The sequence below is a fragment of the Rhineura floridana genome, chromosome 14, assembly GCF_030035675.1.
Source record: "Rhineura floridana isolate rRhiFlo1 chromosome 14, rRhiFlo1.hap2, whole genome shotgun sequence".
In the NCBI taxonomy this organism is placed as follows: Eukaryota; Metazoa; Chordata; class Lepidosauria; order Squamata; family Rhineuridae; genus Rhineura; species Rhineura floridana.
Window position 1 is genome coordinate 37,693,419 of NC_084493.1, and position 18,794 is coordinate 37,712,212.

The window sequence follows — 18,794 nt, forward strand, 5'->3', positions numbered from 1 at the left end:
GAAAACCCCTATCACTAGGAAATCTGCAACCCAACATGGAATATGTAAAATCACAACGCCACAGGCCAGCTCTTCCCAAACTGGGAGTCCAACTCCGATCAACCCTAGTCAGCATGGCCAATGGCCAGGGATATTGAGAGTAGTCCAGCAACACATGGAGGGCATCACATTGGCAAAAGTTGCCACAAACTTCTTAACATGGGGCACAATCCACTAGGAAGCCATCATGTAAAAGCATAAGGGTTGTATCTAATGTTAGTCTTACTCAGAGTAGAATCACTGAAATTAATAGACATGAGTAATTTGGGCCCATTAATTTCATTGGGTCTACTCTGAGTAGAACTTAGTGGGGCACAACCCTAAATGAACAGGAGGTGCACAAGAGCACTACTTTGTTCTGGTGCAGTCCCTGTTTACTTCACTTAGGTGGGAGGAGAACATCTCAGCAAATTGCCTCCCACCACCCCACCTGGATCAGATCTCTCTCTCTGGCATCCTTAATGATGCCAGACATCCCCTGCCTGGGGTGACTGCCTCATCTTAGGGCAGCCTCTGCAAGGCTATGAACAGAATTAAGAACCTGATTCCTACAAAACGTTTCTTAAGACCACTTTGAAGCAACACAAGAGACTGGTGGATTCAGCTAACTTTATTAACTGTAAAACTAAAATTTAAAAACCAAAACACCACCCAGTTCCCATGACAGAGGAGGGACCTTTCGAAGTTCTACGAAGTCATGGATATTTGCTTTAAGAAGTGAAATTCTCTAAGTCTTTGATTTAATGTTTGTGGCTGTTTCCCCCACCCCACCCCAATTTTTGTATTTTTATTTTCTACAAAATCAGTTTGTGCAGATCTTTAGATGAGTTTAGCATTAAGCCTGAGGAGAAAACAAACAAAAGCAACCTGTCTTTTCCCCTGTTTTCCTACAAACTTATTTTATTCAATCTGCATGTATCTACAACCCAGCTAGTTGAAATCAAATATTTAGTGTTAGAGCTGTTTCACAGCAGCAAAATATTACATTAGAGAAATTCAAATTGCTAGACATAAGAAAATGGTACATACAATCAGACAGCCGTCTAAATGTTTTTAATATTGACATTCAAATATATCTGCATTGTGCTGAAGGTTTAAGAACAAAAACATGTGATCTGAAACGGATGCTCCAATAATGTGTATACCATCTGAAATCAAAGGATTTGAAGGTTATGTTCCCAGTTATTTATTATGGATGGTGCAACTTGGTACGAACAGCGCTTGCAGAGCTCTTGCAAAGCTCCCGTTCATTTTAATGAGGCTTGTGCAGGAGAAGAGCTTGGCGTTTCTCCCCAACGCAAGCATACAGCAGCTTTTTCCCTAATTAAGGAATGTCTTAAAAACACAATAATATCCTTTTTTATCTTTATACATTTAAAACTAAAATACATGATTAAATTAAGGACTCTGAGGTTAGTACTGAGTGAAATACTCTGAAAAAGATTGACTCTATGGGGGGGGGGAGGAAAAAAAGACCACACAGTTCTACTTTCTAAAGCAGATAATCTTGCCTGCAAGTTTGGGGAGGTCACTAAGCCCATAACATGTGCAAAGAAATGCAATACAAGGAACCATGCAAAAAGTACAGGAAAATGTGTTAGAGTAGGGAAAACAGGTCTAAACAAACAAACAAACAAAAGCTTTATAAATACACTGAACTATAGGTTTAGCATTAGGTATACCATAGAGCAGACAAACGGCACTCTAGCAGGTTCAAATGCTTCCAACATCTGCACAGGTAAGTCATGCCATCTTTGGTTGACTGCAGTACCAGGAAGGATGAGCGTGAAGGAGGAGAGCAAGAGGTTTTAGGCAAAAGGGTGTCAACTCTCGCTTGGCAGCTGAGCCTCAATGTCCACTCTGCAAATGGGGCACTTCTTGTTTGTGATCAACCACTGATCCACACACACTTGGTGGAAGAGATGCATACATGGCAGGCGCCTATTAACAAGAAAAATGAAGTAGAAAGGCAGGTCAGTGCTTTGCAGACAACTGTGACTACCTGAAAACATAATGTTTGGTTAAAAAAAGCCTTCCATTAAAAAAGCCTGCCTCCTTTATATCTTACTTTAACAAATTGATTAAGGAATCTGTCTATCATTTGCTTCCAAAACGATGGGCCTTGTGGCACAGGATAGCTACATTAAACACAAGGATGACACGGTTCAAATTCAGTTTGTGTACTTCTGTGCTTATTCCATTTCCAAGACAGAACTGAACCACAAGGTCTGTAGTGAAAGATGAAAAGCAGAGTGATTGGACTGTGCTTACAGGGCAAGAGACTTGTAGTCATAGGAGTGCGTCAGGAAGCCACACAAGGGCATGGAGCCCAACTATGCAAACCTTTTCCCCTTCCCTGTCACCATCTAGTTCTGAGAATTTACTAGGCCTTGCAAGCTTCTCTCTGCAACCATGAAAGCCAGAACCCTTTTTCAAAAAAGGCTGCAGTTCTCTAAGGATTATATGGTGATCTGCAGATGTACTAGAAGCACACAGTCTCAGTTACACAATGTAACACCAAAAATACACTACATTAGATGTTTCAAGATGCTGAATTGAAACAGTACAGCGGAACCTGTTCCTATCAGTGCAAAGACCTAGCATTGTCTCCCAGAAGGTGAGAATGTCACTGACAAAAAGGGACTTTGTAGGGGTTTCTTGTTTTTATCAAGAGCAGAAGTATGCAGTCTGGAAGATGGATCAAGGGCAGGGCTAAGACATTGCCATCCCCCTATCTGTGGTAACATTTAAATATTCCTTTCTTTTATGCGTTGCTCCAATCACATGACAAGCACACATCCCAGCTCTGGCATATTCGTGGCAGTGAGATATGCACTGGCTTCAAGCAATCGAAACACGGAGGGGGGGCGAGGAGGGAGACCGTGTCGGACCATCAGTCCCCCTAGCTCAGTACTGTCAATATTGACTGGTAGTGGGTCTCCAAGGTTCCAGACGGGACACCCCCAGCCCTACCTGGAGGTGCCAAAGACTGAACCTCTTGCATGCAAAGCAGGTGCTCTTTCACTGAGTTATGGTGCTTCCCCAGAATGTTCAAGAAGCGTTTAAACAGTTCTGATCCCAGGTGAAGCACCAACAGGGAAGAGCTTTTCCACAATATCCAGGGTGAGGGTGGCAACATCTAAGGCAGCCCCTACTCAATTTTGGGACTGCAAATCATGGCTGTTGATTGAGATTAGCTAAAGTGGCCCTATAAAATGTCACAAGGGGAAATATGACAGTCATGTAAATTAATGACCTCTAAAGACCTCGTTAACATTATTTTCTGATCACAGTTCATTATGACACTAGAAACGTACTGGCAATAATTGACTAGGACTGTACCAGTCTGAATTTCCTCACATCTAGTAATCTTCAATTTTGAGAGAGACAACATTTTTTAAAATGGCTTTTGTGGCTTCCTGCACATAGTCCAGGGCTTTGGCCCTGTATCTCATCAAGCAGATTATTTATGTATTTATTTACCTGACATCTTCACCTTCCTCTAATATAGATAAACAAATGGTACATTTTTCCTCTGTATCTTCCTCAGTTCCTTCCTCCCCATCTTGTTTGCAGTGCAGTTTCCTCTGTGAGAACCAATCAGTTGTTACCTTATTAGCAGAGATGACATTATTGGCAAACTGAATAAGATCTTGTTTTATGCACAATTATTGCTTCTATTACAACAACCAACGACGACTGCATTTGATGTACAAACAAGACAGTTTAACAAAATGCAACAAGTAGATTAAACTGACGTCACCAAGCTGCAAATCCCTTCATTTCTAGCCTCCCTAAAACGATTCTATTAAAATCGAACAATTAAACTGGCTGTAGAGACATCTGCAGCAACCTTTAAACTTAAGTGAGGAACCTGTAATTTTCCTATGAAACCAGCCTAGGACAACGTATGTTAGAAAACTAAACTGAACAAAAGGAGTTTTGGAGAGAAGAAACATCCAACCTTCACAGACTGCAGGCAGGGCTGGTCTGGAGGGCGGGAAGACTCCTCCCCCTGGAGAGGAGACAAAGGAGTTTGAAGACCCTGCCTGACATGTCCAGTAGGAGGAGTCATCCCTAACCAGGAATGTCCTCCAGCCCTATCTAGCAAACTAAACTGAGCAGCAATGAATAGGTTTGGGGCTCCAGTCCTATTTTATTTATTTATTAAATTTCTTAGTAGCCCATCTGGCTGGTTCTCCAGCCACTCTGGGCGAAGTACAAATTAGCATAGTGCAATAAACATTAGAATCTGAGCCAATAATAATACAATCTATCTACACATCTAATAACATAGCAATCCAGTAAACATTAAAATCTACACCAATAATAATAATAAAATCTAATCCTCCCCAAAGGCCTGCCTGAAGAGCCCGGTCTTCATGGCCAGGCGGAAACTCATTATAGAGGGGGCAAGGCGGAGATCATTTGGGAGGGAGTTCCACAGGGTGGGGGCCACAATTGAAAAAGCCCTCTCTCTAGTCCTCACCACTCTGGCTGTTTTCACTGATGGGATAGGGAGAAGGCTTTCTGAGGCTGATCTTGTTAGGCAGCATAACTGATGATGCTGGAGTCGCTCCTTCAGATAGACTGGGCTGAGACCGTATAGGGATTTAAACACAGCTGTGGAGTCGGAGTCAGTGTTGTGGAATCGGAAGCAATTTTGGGTGGAGTCGGAGTCGGTAGAAATGTACCGACTCCGACGTCAAAATAAATTTTGATTGACAATTTTTTTAAAATATAAATTCAAAATGTCAAAGAAGCTCCCCATGAAGTCAGCTGTAGTTGAGCATTTCACCATAACTCAAGATGGAAAACATTTTGTGTGTCAGTCTATGACACAGGACCCAGATGAAGACAAATGCTGTGATGCCAAGATCAGCGCATATTCAGGCAGCGATAAAAATGCTCCTACGACAGCTTCCAATTTAAAAAGACATTTACAGCCCTTTCCAGGGCTGTGGAGTTGGAAGCAATTTTGGGTGGAGTCAGACAGTAGAAAAATAGAGGAGTCGGAGTCGAAGGTTTGGCGTACCGACTCCACAGCCCTGGATTTAAAGGTCAAAACCAACACCTTGAATTGGGCCCGGCAAGCCACTGGTAGCCAGTGTAGTTCTTTTAACACTGGAGTTATGTGATCTCGCTGGCGGCTGCCTTTGATCAGGCACGCTGCAGCATTCTGTACCAGTTGCAATTTCTGGACCATTTTCAAGGGTAGCCCCACGTAGAGCGCATTACAGTAGTCTAAGCGAGAGGAGACCAAGGCATGTACCACCGACAGGAGCAGATGATTGGGGAGGTAGGGGCGCAGCCTCCGTATCAGATGAAGTTGATACAATGCTGCCCAGCTCACAGCCAAGACCTGAGCTTCCATGGACAGTTGGGAGTCAAGAATGACCCCCAGGCTGCGGACCTGGTCTTTCAGGGGCAATCGTACCCCATTAAGCATCAGGTCGAGATCCCCTAACCTTCCATTCTCTCCCACGAACAGGACCTTGGTTTTGTCAGGGTTCAGTTTCAGCTTATTCCTTCCCATCCAGCCACTCACCGACTCCAGGCACTTGGACAGGGTTTCTACAGCTGACCTTGGTGAAGATTTAAATGAGAGATAGAGCTGCATGTCATCCGCATATTGGTGACACTGCAGCTCAAATCTCCTGATGATAGCCCCCAGCAGCTTTATATAAATGTTAAATAGCATCGGGGAGAGGATGGAGCCCTGTAGCACCCCACAGGTGAGAGGCCAAGGATCCGAAACCTCATCCCCCAATGCTACTCTTTGGTGCCTATCAGAGAGGAAGGAACGGAACCACTGCAGTACAGTGCCCCCTATGCCTAACCCCTCCAGGCGATCCAAAAGGATACCGTGGTCAACAGTATCAAAAGCCGCTGAGAGGTCCAGGAGGATGAGGAAGGTGCAGTCACCCCTATCCAACGCTCTCCTCATATCATCCACCAAGGAGACCAAGGCTGTTTCAGTCCCATGTCCAGGCTTGAAGCCCGACTGAAATGGATCCAGATAATCCGCTTCCTCCAAGCGTACTTGCAACTGCTTTGCCACCACCCGCTCCACCGCCTTGCCCAAGAATGGTAAATTTGAGACTGGGCAAAAGTTATTCAAACCCTGGGGATCCAAGGAGGACTTCTTTAAGATTGGTTTTTTTACTGCCTGCTTGAGAGCTGATGGCATCACGCCCTCTTCCAAGGACACGTTTACTACCGCCTTGATCCCCTCGCCCAGTCTGTTCTTGCAGCTCATAATGAGCCACGATGGGCAAGGGTCGAGTAGGCAGGTGGTTGGCCTTAACGTTGAAAGCACCTTGTCTACTTCCTTGGAAAGGAGAAGCTGGAACTGATCCCACACTACCAGAAAACCATTGGCTGCCTCTGGCTCACTCACTGTATCTGCAGCGTGCGGAATTGCAATCTTTAGATGATCAATTTTATCCCCAAATTGTTTTGCAAATTCATCACAGGAGGTCTTGGAATATCCCATCGGTTCCAAAGCAACTGGACCGACCAGGCTTCGGACCACTTGGAACAGCCTCCTGGGACAGCACTCTGCAGACGCAATAGAGGCAGCGTAGAAATCCTTCTTTGCTGCCCTCATCGCCACGTGGTAGGCTGCTGCAGCCGCTCTAACCCGTGTCTGATCATCATCAGAGCGAGTTTTCCGCCACCGGCGTTCCAGCCATCTCAGAATTTGCAGCTGTAGAGTATACCATGGCGCGGTCTGAGTTCTATTTAGGGGGAGAGGGCGTTTTGGAGCCACCCAGTCTAATGCCCCAGTGATCGCCTCATTCCACTCCTCCACCAGGGATTTGACCGAGTGCCCGTCTGCAGGTTCCATAAAATCCCCAAGTGCATTCAGGAATCCATCAGGATCCATCAAACGCCTAGGGCGGACCATCCTAATGGGTCCTTTGCCCCCGCGGAGGGTGTGTGGTATCGAAAGGTCTACTCTCACAAAATAGTGATCTGTTCACGATAAGGGGAGATAAAGCCCTACAACATGCACTGTTGTGTCATCCTGGAAAAATGTCCCAACATCATGTTTTGCTCCTGTGGTGTAATGGACAGACCTGATATTGGACAGGGTAGTTCAGATTCCTGCTCAGCCAATCTTGGTGGCTTTAGGAGACCTCCCACCCCCGACTCTGTTCCTCACTTATAGCACTATAATTTAAACTAGGACTCCATTGATATGGTTGCTAAAATTAGAATTACTGCAACTCACTTTTGCAGGCTACATGATCAGCAGCCTAATGTGACATCCCTGTTTTGGAAGTGTGCCTCTTATTTATTTATTATGTGGTTCATACCCGTTCTACCTCCCAGTAGGAGCCCAGGGCAGCAAACAAAAGCACTAAAAACACTTTAAAACATCATAAAAACAGACTTTAAAATACATTAAAATAAAACATATTTAAAAACATTTTTTTGAAAAGCTTTAAAAATCTTTTAAAAAAAGAAAAGGTTTAAAAATATATTAAAAAGCAATTCCAACACAGACACAGACTGGGATAAGGTCTCAACTCAAAAGGCTTGTTGAAAGATCACCTCTTGAATGATCAAATGCCCCTACACATACATAGCCAGTGTCTCAGGCAAAGGGTAAGTTGAACTCTTTCCTCAACATACTAGTTTTGTATGTGCAGGGATTTTGATGCAGCATCAAAACATTAGAGTTTAATGTCAAAAATGTATTCCTGTCCCTTCCCACAGCCCTAAAAGAAGCATGCAAAGATACAAATTGCTCAAGCACCTCTAGGAAATGCTCACCTTTTTATACTTATGTGGATACGTGCACCTTTCAATTGTTCCCTGTGAAGCTCCACGATTCACATTTCCTAAACGTTCTTCCAGATGAATTAATTCCTGGAATCAAGGAGGAACCAAGAGAATTTAATATCTTGGTGCTCTCATTTTATCCTACTTTTTCACAGCTTGTTGTATCACCTACTTGATTCACATGCAGGTTCTTTAAGAAGTAGCCTATAGACAAGTAGTTCTCTATTTCTGATCTCTTATAATATCACAGTGGCTCTGCCCATGGAATTTATCATAGCCACTCTGGCTGCAATTGGCTTACCTGCTCTGATGTCATAAAAATGGCTCAGTGTGGGGTGGTTTAGTGCTTAAGGGGGCTCTGGAGCTTTTATATGGATGAGGAACCTGTAGCCCTCTAGATGTTGTTGGATTCCAGCTCCCATCAGCCCTAGCTGGCATGGCCAATGGTCAGGTATGCTGGAAGTCGTAATCCAGCAATATCTCCAGGGGCACAGCCTCCTCGTCACTGCCTTAGACTATGACCTCCAAAGATCTATGAGCAACCTTCATGAAATTGACCCCCTCATTCCCCTTGTCAGGGCTGCATAAACTTTTGGAGGACACTTAGTTGGTGCAGATCAAGTCAGCTCACCTTGCTAGTGAACAGTTAGCTTAACTCTCGTGCTTATGCACAGGGTGGTTTGCTGTGTGTTTTATGATGAAGATGTGATGATAACTACTCTAAAAAGACTACTTCCTTATACTGCTTCAGGCTTTTGGTTGAAACATGGCGATCCATTTTTGTCCCTAAAGAACACAGCTTATTAGAAAGCACTCCCTGAACATCTTTCCAATGAACTAGAACAGCCTCCGCCCCACAGTGTTTTGGGTACAACTGCCATCAGCGCCACACTGCATGAGTGTGCTCCCATCAGCCCCAGCGTCACATGGCCGTGTGATGGGAATCGTAGTCCAGAACACCTGAAGGGCACCAGGTTGGGGAAGACTGGACTAGAACATTAAGCGTTCATTAACTCTCTGCATCCGATGTCTGAATTTCTCTGATCCACATAAACTGCAGTTGTAAACATGGCCCAATTTCGTTTAAGAGGATCAACAGTTTAACACCAACTAGCCGCCTCAAAGAGTCCTGCAACTTGTCAATGTAAACATTTCTTGCAGTACATAATCTGTTACCTGCCACCTACTGCTGCATAATCCAAAAAAGAAAGAAAAAAAGCCTTCTCTACTTTTTAAGCACTGGCCCTCTTCCCAAGGCACAATAAAAGGCCAGAGGTCATTATACAAAAAAGATGATCTAAGATCCAATTAGTTTACATTTAATTCTGCAATGTACCCCTCCTCCCCCTTGTCCCCTCAAGCAAAAATGCTGCCACGTAGCCAGGTTTATTCTATTACAAACCTCAAAATTGCCCCTGAAAGGGCCTCTGAATGAAGTTCCATCCAATCCCGATGAAATGTAACGAATGTGAGGGTAGCCCGCCATGTCAGGAACCTATTCAAATAGCAGAATGGAGTTAAATCTAATTGCAGAACAGTTTTGAGTATTTTACTGTTCATGTTGCAAAAAAACAAACAAACAATAGAGCCCTGCTGCTGTGATTCTCATCACCAGTAGTCAGAATCCTGGTAGATGGTGGGCCTACAATCCCCTTTCTAAATCTTCCTTAATGGGTCCTAGAAACAAATTATTTCAAGAAAGGAAGTGGCTATTCTGTTTGAACTCAGTCCAGAGGTTGCCTAGTTCTCACCCAACCAAGACTTCAGGTGTGAGAGTATTCCAGAAATATCAACACATTCTGGCAAACTCTGTGCCTCAAACATAATATAAATGAACTCTAACATGATGATGGCTATTATTACAAAGCTTGCAAATAATCTGAGAATGACTCAAGGTAGTTTCTCAGCTAGCGAGCTTCACGTATTCAAATAGGCACATGGAAATGCATCTGCCTTATGCTGAAGCTTATTGTGTTCTAAAAATGGGCAGGGACCATTTCCAAAATTGATACCACTCCTAAAATAAATTGCGAGATCAACTGACCGTTGGTGTATGCCTCACCATACACATCATGGTATTTCAGAACCTACATGCACCACCCCCCAGATGAGAAATTCCAATACCTTTTTATGGAAAGGAGGCAGGAAACCGACAAACTCACAAAGAGCACAGCAAGGGTGCTCAATGGAGTCACACACAACATCCCAGTGTCTACTTGAAAGCCAGTCAGAATGTAGCAAGCAATATCCCTTCCAGGCAAGCACGCCTAACACTCTGCAAAGCGTCCTTCACCACCATGGTGCCTTCTAGATGGTTTGGACACACTGGCTGGGGCTGATGGGAATTGTAGCCCAAACTATCTGGAGGGCAGGAGGCTGGTGAGATTGAAGGCTGCTTTACAACATTCCAGGCATCAGGTCCAGAATCTCATGTTCCTGAACTTCAAGGGTGAGAAATCAAATAGAAATCTGGAGCTAATCATCCCATAGAGCAAAACAAAATATATTAATTCCAGCATCCTTTGTGCCTCTGTCGAAGAAGTTGTCAAAAGAACTATAGGTTCAGAGCAGTTCCATCACAGCTAGAAGACCAGAGGCTGAATTCCACATCTTGCACTTTAAATTCCCCAGAAATTCAAGCAAACTCTAGTTCCTCAGGTTGCTTCATTCTTTTAATCTGTGGTAAGATGCCATAGAGATCTTTAAAACAAATCCTTAAAACAAATAAATTCCCAAATGAGGATGGTTTTCTGTCTATCAATGACCTGGAATTAATCTAGGGGTTAAATAATGGCAGAGATTATGACTTTCCACCAACTGCAGCACTCCTGGTGTACTCTTAAGAACGGCTAAAGAAATTAATACTTGGCCTTTACCTCACAAATCCAGAAAGATCAGTCCTGACCTGTGCAACCCTGCTCACACACCCCATTCCTAAGGACTTAGTAAAAGTCATCACATCTTAAACACAAATAAAGGTTGTAACTGCTTGTGTCCATCACCATCCTATCGCACATCTCTTGCTTTTCTCAAACAGCAGTTCAACAACTATTTTAGTTAGATAAAACACCCTTGACAGGCTGGTGAAGTATAAGCCACTTGCAGTTATACTAAGTGCTATACAATAGTGTGGATGACAATCTCCGCAAGCAGGGTGAAGTATAAGCCACTTGCAGTTATACTAAGTGCTATACAATAGTGTGGATGACAATCTCCGCAAGCAGGGCTGAGAAACCTGCAGCTCCCCAGATGTCAGTAGATTACAGTTCCCATGATCCCTGACCATTGGTCATGCTAGCTGGGGCTGATGGATGTTGGAGGCCAACCACATGGGGCCACAAGGTTCCCAATCCCTGCTGTAAAAGAACCTTACAATCAATGTGCTATTATCTGCATTGGCCTTTCATCTAGCATGGGAAGAAGAGAAGCCAGTGACTTTTGTCTTCTTGTGAACTGGAATGCAAAAAGGGGATTTCGGCGCTGCATCAGGAGTTTTCCTGTCTAATTCAGGAGCCTAAGCACCCAAGTAATGTCACTGGAGAGAGTTCTTCAGCTACAAAGTTCAGTAAGGCTGCCAGAATTGGATCAAAGGTCACCTCTTCCTTTTGCATAAGTTGCCTCCAGATCTCCAAAATAGGAGGGATGAAAATTTGCAAAACTTAAGATGTTCTGGATTCTGTGATTAATCCCATATTCTGCTGAACTTTACACAAAACTCCATGTGCACAGATCAACCACAACCAACCAACCTGGCTTACAATGTGTAACCTCAAAATCTTTTCCTACCCATTATCACTATTCTAGGTACAACCCCAGTCTTCACTTGAAGGTAATCCTATTAACTCGCTCCTACTAATCAAGGAGCATTGTAACTCAAGCCTTCTGAAGCAAGTTATTGAACTAAGCAACAACAACAAAAATCAGATGCAGAGGGTCAATGTACTACTGGCTAATTTAATACGGGTTAATTTCTGAGTTCCAAGTCAGAAAGGTGGCCATCTTAAACCCAATTAAAAGTCCCTGCCGCTTAGAACACAGCTGGAAATCCGTGGCCACCTAATGTTGCTGGAGTAGAACTCCCATCATCCCTGACCACTGGCTGTGGGGGCTGACAGGAGTTGGGAGTCCAACAACATCTGGAGGGCAACAGGTCTCTCAACTCTGTGTTAGGAAGTCCACCTTCTTTTGCAAAGACGTTCTTACATACTGATGCTTACAAGTAACAAAACTTCCAATGAAACGGAAGCAGGCATGATCTGCCCTGGACTCTCTGGCGCAACCCCCACTCTTTTCAAAGTGGGGGAGCTGCCCCCAATGGATGCCGTACAGCAGCAGCAGCAGCAACCGGCAAATATTGGCAGTGGTTTCAGAGTTGTTCTTACCATTAAAGGAAGAGCACCTATTTGTAAGTGGTGAAGTCGAGGAGGTGCATGATAGTGAGCCAAATGCGGATGCAATGGGCCTGGCGGGTAAGTGGCTGCAGTCACTCCTGCCTCAATTCCCAGCTCCCTACCAGGAGAAGGAGAAAAGTCACTTTTAGACAGGCTTTGAAGTCAACACCACTCTCACCATTTGGGAAAGGAAATTTCCTCACAGCAAATATTTGGACTTTTGCATGCTTCTGGAGCCATATAAACATCAATACCAAGAGGCCGAATGTTAGTTACCTGTTTGTTTCCAAGCCCAGATAGAAGTGTCTGTATTTATTCAGGTATTTTTAGGCTGCCTTCTGAAGCAAAGCCCTTACAAGGAAGCTTTCCTAACACAAAACATACCAGCCTTTCCCAGTCTGGTGCCAATGGAAGCTATCGTCCAAAATATCTGAAGGACACCAGGTCGGAAAGGCTGCAATATACAATATGCCTACTCATAAAATATAATTACTAATTTACTAAACAACCATCATTTAACACAATATAACCCCCCTAAAATACAAAATTAGTAGTGTGTTACTGTCTCATAAGCTTAGCCTAGCCTACCTCACAAAACTGTTGTGAGGATAAAATGAGAAACTCCACATGGCTGCTTGGATAAAAAAGAGACCACAAATGCAACAGATTAAAAACAAATCCTGCTATTTAAGGAGGGACTAGAAAAATATCCAAAAGAAGCAAGCAATGGCATTTAGTGCCTTTGCAAAGACAGGATCTAGAATAAATGAAAGTTTTGTTTTCAATCAGCTGCAATTGCAAGTGTGATGAACAGGGATACTTTGCGGCTACTACTTCTAAGGCAAAGACTATTGTGCATATTTTTCTGATGTGAATCAAGAGAAGGCAAGAGTTTACTAACCAGGCAGATCTCTCTGGTGCTTGACGGGGGTGCGAAGACATCGTCTGTGGTACGTGAATGTGATGCCCGTGGCCATAGTTGGGATGCATTCGGTGAGGATGGGGTGGTGGTCGTTCATGTGCTCGCCTGCAAGCAAGGGGTGGGGGGAGAAGTAGCATCACAAGCTGCTTACAAATGCAAGAGTTTTTCTCTGGGCAAATCTTTCTTTGCAGATTACTTCACACTGGAGAATACAAACAATGGGTTTCTTGACTTCTCCTCTCTCATTCCTGTGCAGTCTGCCTCACTCACCCCACCCCTCAACCAACGTCTGATCAGGTGTGTGCGAGAGTGGAGGGGTTCCTACCTTAGAAGTGGATGGCTAGGAGGACTTGCGGAGAAATGTGAAAAAGACTGTGTGCATGCTCAACACAGAATGCTTTAAGTAAAACTATATAAAAATGGCAATTTCTAAAGTGGCAGTTCCTTCTGGTACACTTGCATAAGTACTAAACTTTTGGACTTGATTTGGCCTTTGCCCATTTCCTAATAACCAAGCCTGCGGCTAACAGCTTTGGTCCCTGAAATATTTTTAAAATTATCAAGTGAACAGCCCTCCTTAGTCAGCATTCATTTTTATAATCTGGAAACTGGACAGTCAATGTGATGTAACTATTCAAAAGGACAGAGGCCAACAGTTTAATTAACAGCAGTTCTGTTGCAACCAAACTCTCAAGTGCAGATGACAGGAGACTTCTGTTCTTAGTTAGATTTCCTCCCTAGTGAAGAGAGCCACTATTCACATCCATTCACATCTTTTAGCATCTCTGCTTAAATTAGGGCCCAGGGAGTATGATGTGAATGTAGATGTTGGTTTTAGGCCTAGCTGTACTCAAATCACAGAAGCAGATTCCAGTAAACTACCATCACCCCACACCCAATCATTTCATCTGAACTTCAAGAGAGGCAGTGTGGTGTAGTGGCTACAGTGCCAGACTAGGACTGGGGAGACACTGGTTCAACTCGCCGCTCAGCCGTAAAGCTCGCCGGATGATCCTGAGCCAGTCAACCACTACAAGCACAGTCTCCTCCACAGTTGTAGGTACAGAATGGATGGGGACAGAACCATGCATACCACCCTGAGATCATGGGAAGAAAGGTGGCATTAAAACAATGCAGCAAGCAGTCATTTAACTTCAGCTGCTGCTCAGAGGCAGATTTAGAGGTAACTAGTTACCTCTTGGCAACGGCAACCAAAGAGGTGAGCAGCCTTCCCCAACCTGGTACCCTCCAGAAGCTCTGCACTACAGCTAACACCGGCCCCTGCCGGGCGAGCTGACGGAAGCTGCAGCCCAAAACACCTAGAGGGCACCATGTTGGGGAAGGCTGGGGTAAAAGAGGAGGTGTCACCCATTCTCTCAGGGATTCAGAGGGAGCCCACATTCAAACTGCCACTCCTCCATCCCCATCCACCCAAGCCCCCAGATGGCAGTGGCTCAATCCTAAAGAGGAAACCCTTTCGTCGGGAGACGTACGTGGGATGCTGCATCATTCTTCTTCTTTGGACCTCCATCCTCTGGATCACGTCGTGAGGGTGCAGCCTCTGGGAGGGAGGTGCCGCGGGAGGGATGTGATGGGCAGCCGGGAGGGGCTGTGGGATTGGGGCAGCAGCATTGGCTAATGGGTGTGGCGGGGGCGGGACGGGGTGGGAAGAAGCATGGGAGGACAGCGAGGGGTGGAAGGGGTGGACAGGATGAGGGATGACGTAGTCTACTTGAGGGGGCTGCGGTGGCTGAGGGGGGGCAGGGGGAGCGGGATTTCCGTGGGAATGGGGGCATGCAGAAGCCTGGTGATGAAGCGGCTGAGTCAGAGAGGCATCTGAAAGCAGGGGCAGCAGGAGGGAAGGAGGAGAGAAGAACAACAAACCCTGTCAGTCCATTCCAACAATCAGCAAAACTGAGATCATCTTACACCTCTTACTCTGCTGCCCTTGGTGGCACCCAAAAATCGGATGCCCAAAGCAGCCTCTTCACTTCTCCCTGCTGCAAGGGAAGGCTGCACCCAACCCGGCACCATTCCAGCGGTATGCACTCCCTGCTCATTGTGCCACTTTGTGGAGACGCTGCAGGCTGCCAATGACAAGAAGGCAATTTTGGGGGGCCTACCCTGCCAGCTGATGTCCCAGACCCCAGCCAAACTTACATGGCGAGTGCATATAATGCCGGCAGGATGCCAGCGAAGCCTGTGGCGGGGGCTGAGGCTGGGCGACCACGTTTGCACTGTATCCCTCTATGGCAACTGGCTGGCTGGGAGCAGCGCCTGACTGGTGCCCGTACATGGCTGTTCGGGAGGAAGCTCCGGGACAGCAGGGGTCAAAGGCTGATGCTCCGTGGAAAGAGCCGCTTCCGTGATTCCTTATGCCATTGCTGCTCAAGTCTACTGGGAGCGCCTGCTGCAAGGAGGGAGGATGAAAAGAGAAAGATGATTTAAAGATTTCTTGAACTGTGATGAAACGGTTGCTCTCTCTCTCTCTCTCTCTCTCTCTCTCTCTCTCTCTCTCTCTCTCTCACACACACACACACACACACACACACAGAGAGAGAGAGAGAGAGAGAGAGAGAGAGAGAGAGAGTGTTACCATTAGGAAAAGACCAAATAAGCTTTTTCACCATGACATCGACATCCCCCTTGTAAACCTGCCAGCTAGCCCATAGAATGAAACCCACAAAGAGCTAACCTAGGTTTCTGAAATAACAAATCACTTCTTGGGTCCAACCAAGGACCGTCTTGGCCACCATTTCAGTTCTAGTCAGGACACACACGCAGTGCCTGAGAAGAGTCATGACGGTGACCTGCCAGCAGTAAGAGGGATGCAAGAGACTCTTCACTTGGATGCCCCAAACTGGTGCAGGCTGATTCCAAGCAGCTGCCTCTCCACCGGCCTTCCTTCTCTGCATGAGCTGAGGGCGCTTAACCCCCAGTTCACAACAGCTACGTTCAAAGTGCTTACACTTACATTTAGGGCCCTTAATATCTTGGGCTTCAAATATCTCGAGAGAACGTGGCTTCCCACAGGCACCTGGTTGGCCACTGAGAAAAAAGCATGCTGGACTAGATGAGCCATTGGCCTGATCCAGCAAGCTCTTCTTAATGTCTGCTCCCCACAGAGACCTCCCCATGCCTTGAGGCCTGCAGAGAAGGCTCTGAGCAATGGGCCCTGTGCAGCACTAAGGATGGAGTGCAGGGACCTGGGCAAGGGCCTGTTCAGCGGTGCTCCCCCTCCCCGCCTGTGGAATTCCCTCCCAGGGAGGCATGCTTGGCCCTCTCATTATGTTCGTTCAGGAAACAGGTTAAGACACATTTCTTTCGGCAGACTTTTGGACAAGGGGCCGAGTGAAGAATTGTCAGCTGATCTCCTACAAATGGATTCACACGGAAATAACAAACAACATGCTGCCTTGTCTTACGAGTTATAGAATTGCTTTTCATTATATCTGGCCCTCATTTTATTGTATTGTTTTTATATTGGGAGAGGCTACACTCCACTATCATCTTTGGACTTACCCCCTTTTGTCTGTTGTGCAGAATTCTGGGGATTTTTTCAAAAGCAGAATGATGCAGTTTTTTTTCTGCAATTAACACAGAAGATGCAAGAAAACCTTGGCTTAAAATTTTACGAAGACGAAAGGTTTTCTTGCACCAAGAAAGTGCACACATTTGTGAGGACGCACACACACACAGCAGCTGTTGCAATTAAGTCAGCACCACTGTCCTGACTGTTCTGTTGATTAAATGCAGATTTTATGGCTTCAACCTCAATCCTAGTTTGCGTAATATTTAGTCTTATGAGGAGTTCTGGCCAATGTGAACTTGCTTGTTTTGTGGTACAGTGTTATGGCACCTCCTAATAAAGGTATTGCCCAACCATGCTAGAAGATTTCTGCAAGACCAAGGCTGCAATCCTAGGTAGACTCTGTTGCGAGGAAGCCCCACTGAACTCAGAGTGTTACTGTCGAGTCAATACACATCGGGTTAGGCTGTCAGCGGTACTAACAGGGGGAGGGGAATATATTTAACCTGCACATTTGAAATGTTCAAAGCATGGCACATACAATAGGGCCCCACTCATACAGCAGGTAAGGTTCCAGACCCCCGCCGGAAAGCGAAAACCGCCAAAAAGCGGATCAGCTGTAGTGCGGGGGTCTGGAACCTAACCTGCTGATCACACCAGAGGAGAAGATCAGATCTTCCCCATCTCTGCACGATCAGCTCGAGCGAGAGTCTGATTGCGCCAGAAGAGAAGATTGGCTGCAGCGAGCTCCAGCCGATCTTTAACTCCTCCGGCGCGATCAGCTGGAGTGCGGGGAGCTCCAGCCGCCCCTCCAGCTGATCACCCTGCTGGTGCCGTATTAACGGAACGCCGAAAAGCAGGGCCCTACTGTATATGGTCTCAGCTATTCTTACAGCAGCCTCACCATCAGGCAGACCACTGTCATTTCTATATTACAGAGTGCGGTTTGTCTAATGAAACAAATCTAGTCACACTCTTTACTCTTACATCAACCTACATTAGAAGAGCCCAACTTCTGGTACAGGCCAGAAGTAGGGCCTTTCTAGTCCAGCATCCTGTTCCCACAGTGGCCAACCAGATGCCCGCAAGAAGAACCGGAGGGCAACAATGCCCTCCCACCTGATTCCCAGCAACTGTCATTCAGAGGCGGGCTGCCTCCAACAGTGGGCATAGAATACAGCCACTGTGGCCAGTCGTCCAGAAAAAGCATTAAGCATCGCACAGAGAAACAGCTGCCTCTAACACCACCGTAGCAAAAGTGAGGCATCCATAACCAAACCTGCCTGCTCGTGGTAAGTGGTGCCAGAAGTGCTACTTGGTCCCCCAGGTGCCAGCACTGGGGGAGGCCTTTCAGCAGGGCAGCTGGATTCGCTGAACGACGGAGAGAGGGGGACAGTCGCATGGGGGTGGTGGTGGTGGTGATGATGCTGGAAGTGGTGGCTGTGCTGCTGAAAACAGCTGGCGTGAGGGTGCCCCAGGGCATGGTGATTCTGCGAGGAGCCACTGCACGGAGAATGTTGGGGGCAGCACGATGGCAGCCGTGGCATTGCAGGAGGACCAGATTCCAGTGTTGCACTTGAGGTATTTCCTCTTGTGTCATCTTAAACGGGAGAGGAAAAGCACATGTGAACTCAGTCGATAATACAGAAACAGCAGTGAAAGGCGAACCTGGAAACTCGGCAGATTGTACAACCAGATTAGAGTCATTTGCTTATGAAAGTAAGACCAGTGGGAACTGCAACAAAATGTTGCAGTGCAGAATGCTCCTGGTCACTCTTCCAGTCAGGGTCAGCCATGAGACTTCATTCCATTTCCCCTCCCCTCTTTACATCCTCACCCCAGCATTCACTTAGCATGCTATGCCCACTGAGCATGCTCCATCCCCACAGGGCTGTTGTGGAGGTGTGCTCCCCCTCCCCACACACATATAGTCCCCCCCCCCGAAGATCTGTTGTGCTTCTACAAACCTTGAGATTCTCCCAAGCCTGCTAACATTTCTATGCATGGATGGTGCTGTTTTGGTTACATGAGCAACTACACTTACTTCTGAACTTCAGAAATGAAGGGAACAACAGATTCTTCCATGCAGGGGTGGGGAACCTGTGACCCTTCAGAGGTTGCT

At 46.0% G+C, this 18,794-nt stretch overlaps 1 protein-coding gene across 8 annotated transcripts in view; it reads right to left on the reverse strand.

The window, feature by feature from the left end:
- Positions 1–634: 634 nt before the first annotated feature.
- The window catches only part of RNF111 (ring finger protein 111), a 50,429-nt gene continuing 32,269 nt past the window's right edge, over positions 635–18,794 (reverse strand). For 5 of the 8 annotated variants that reach the window (XM_061594795.1, XM_061594793.1, XM_061594792.1 and 2 more), the window contains 9 exons: positions 17,956–18,272; positions 15,304–15,553; positions 14,637–14,979; positions 13,123–13,248; positions 12,213–12,339; positions 9,233–9,325; positions 7,822–7,917; positions 3,523–3,650; positions 635–1,980 (listed from right to left, as the gene is read on the reverse strand). In XM_061594795.1, the coding sequence (XP_061450779.1) occupies positions 1,863–1,980; positions 3,523–3,650; positions 7,822–7,917; positions 9,233–9,325; positions 12,213–12,339; positions 13,123–13,248; positions 14,637–14,979; positions 15,304–15,553; positions 17,956–18,272 (1,598 nt within the window). In that variant the 3' untranslated portion in view covers positions 635–1,862. The remainder of the gene's footprint in view (positions 1,981–3,522; positions 3,651–7,821; positions 7,918–9,232; positions 9,326–12,212; positions 12,340–13,122; positions 13,249–14,636; positions 14,980–15,303; positions 15,554–17,955; positions 18,273–18,794) is intronic. The other 3 variants (XM_061594788.1, XM_061594790.1, XM_061594789.1) reach the window with 3 other exon arrangements.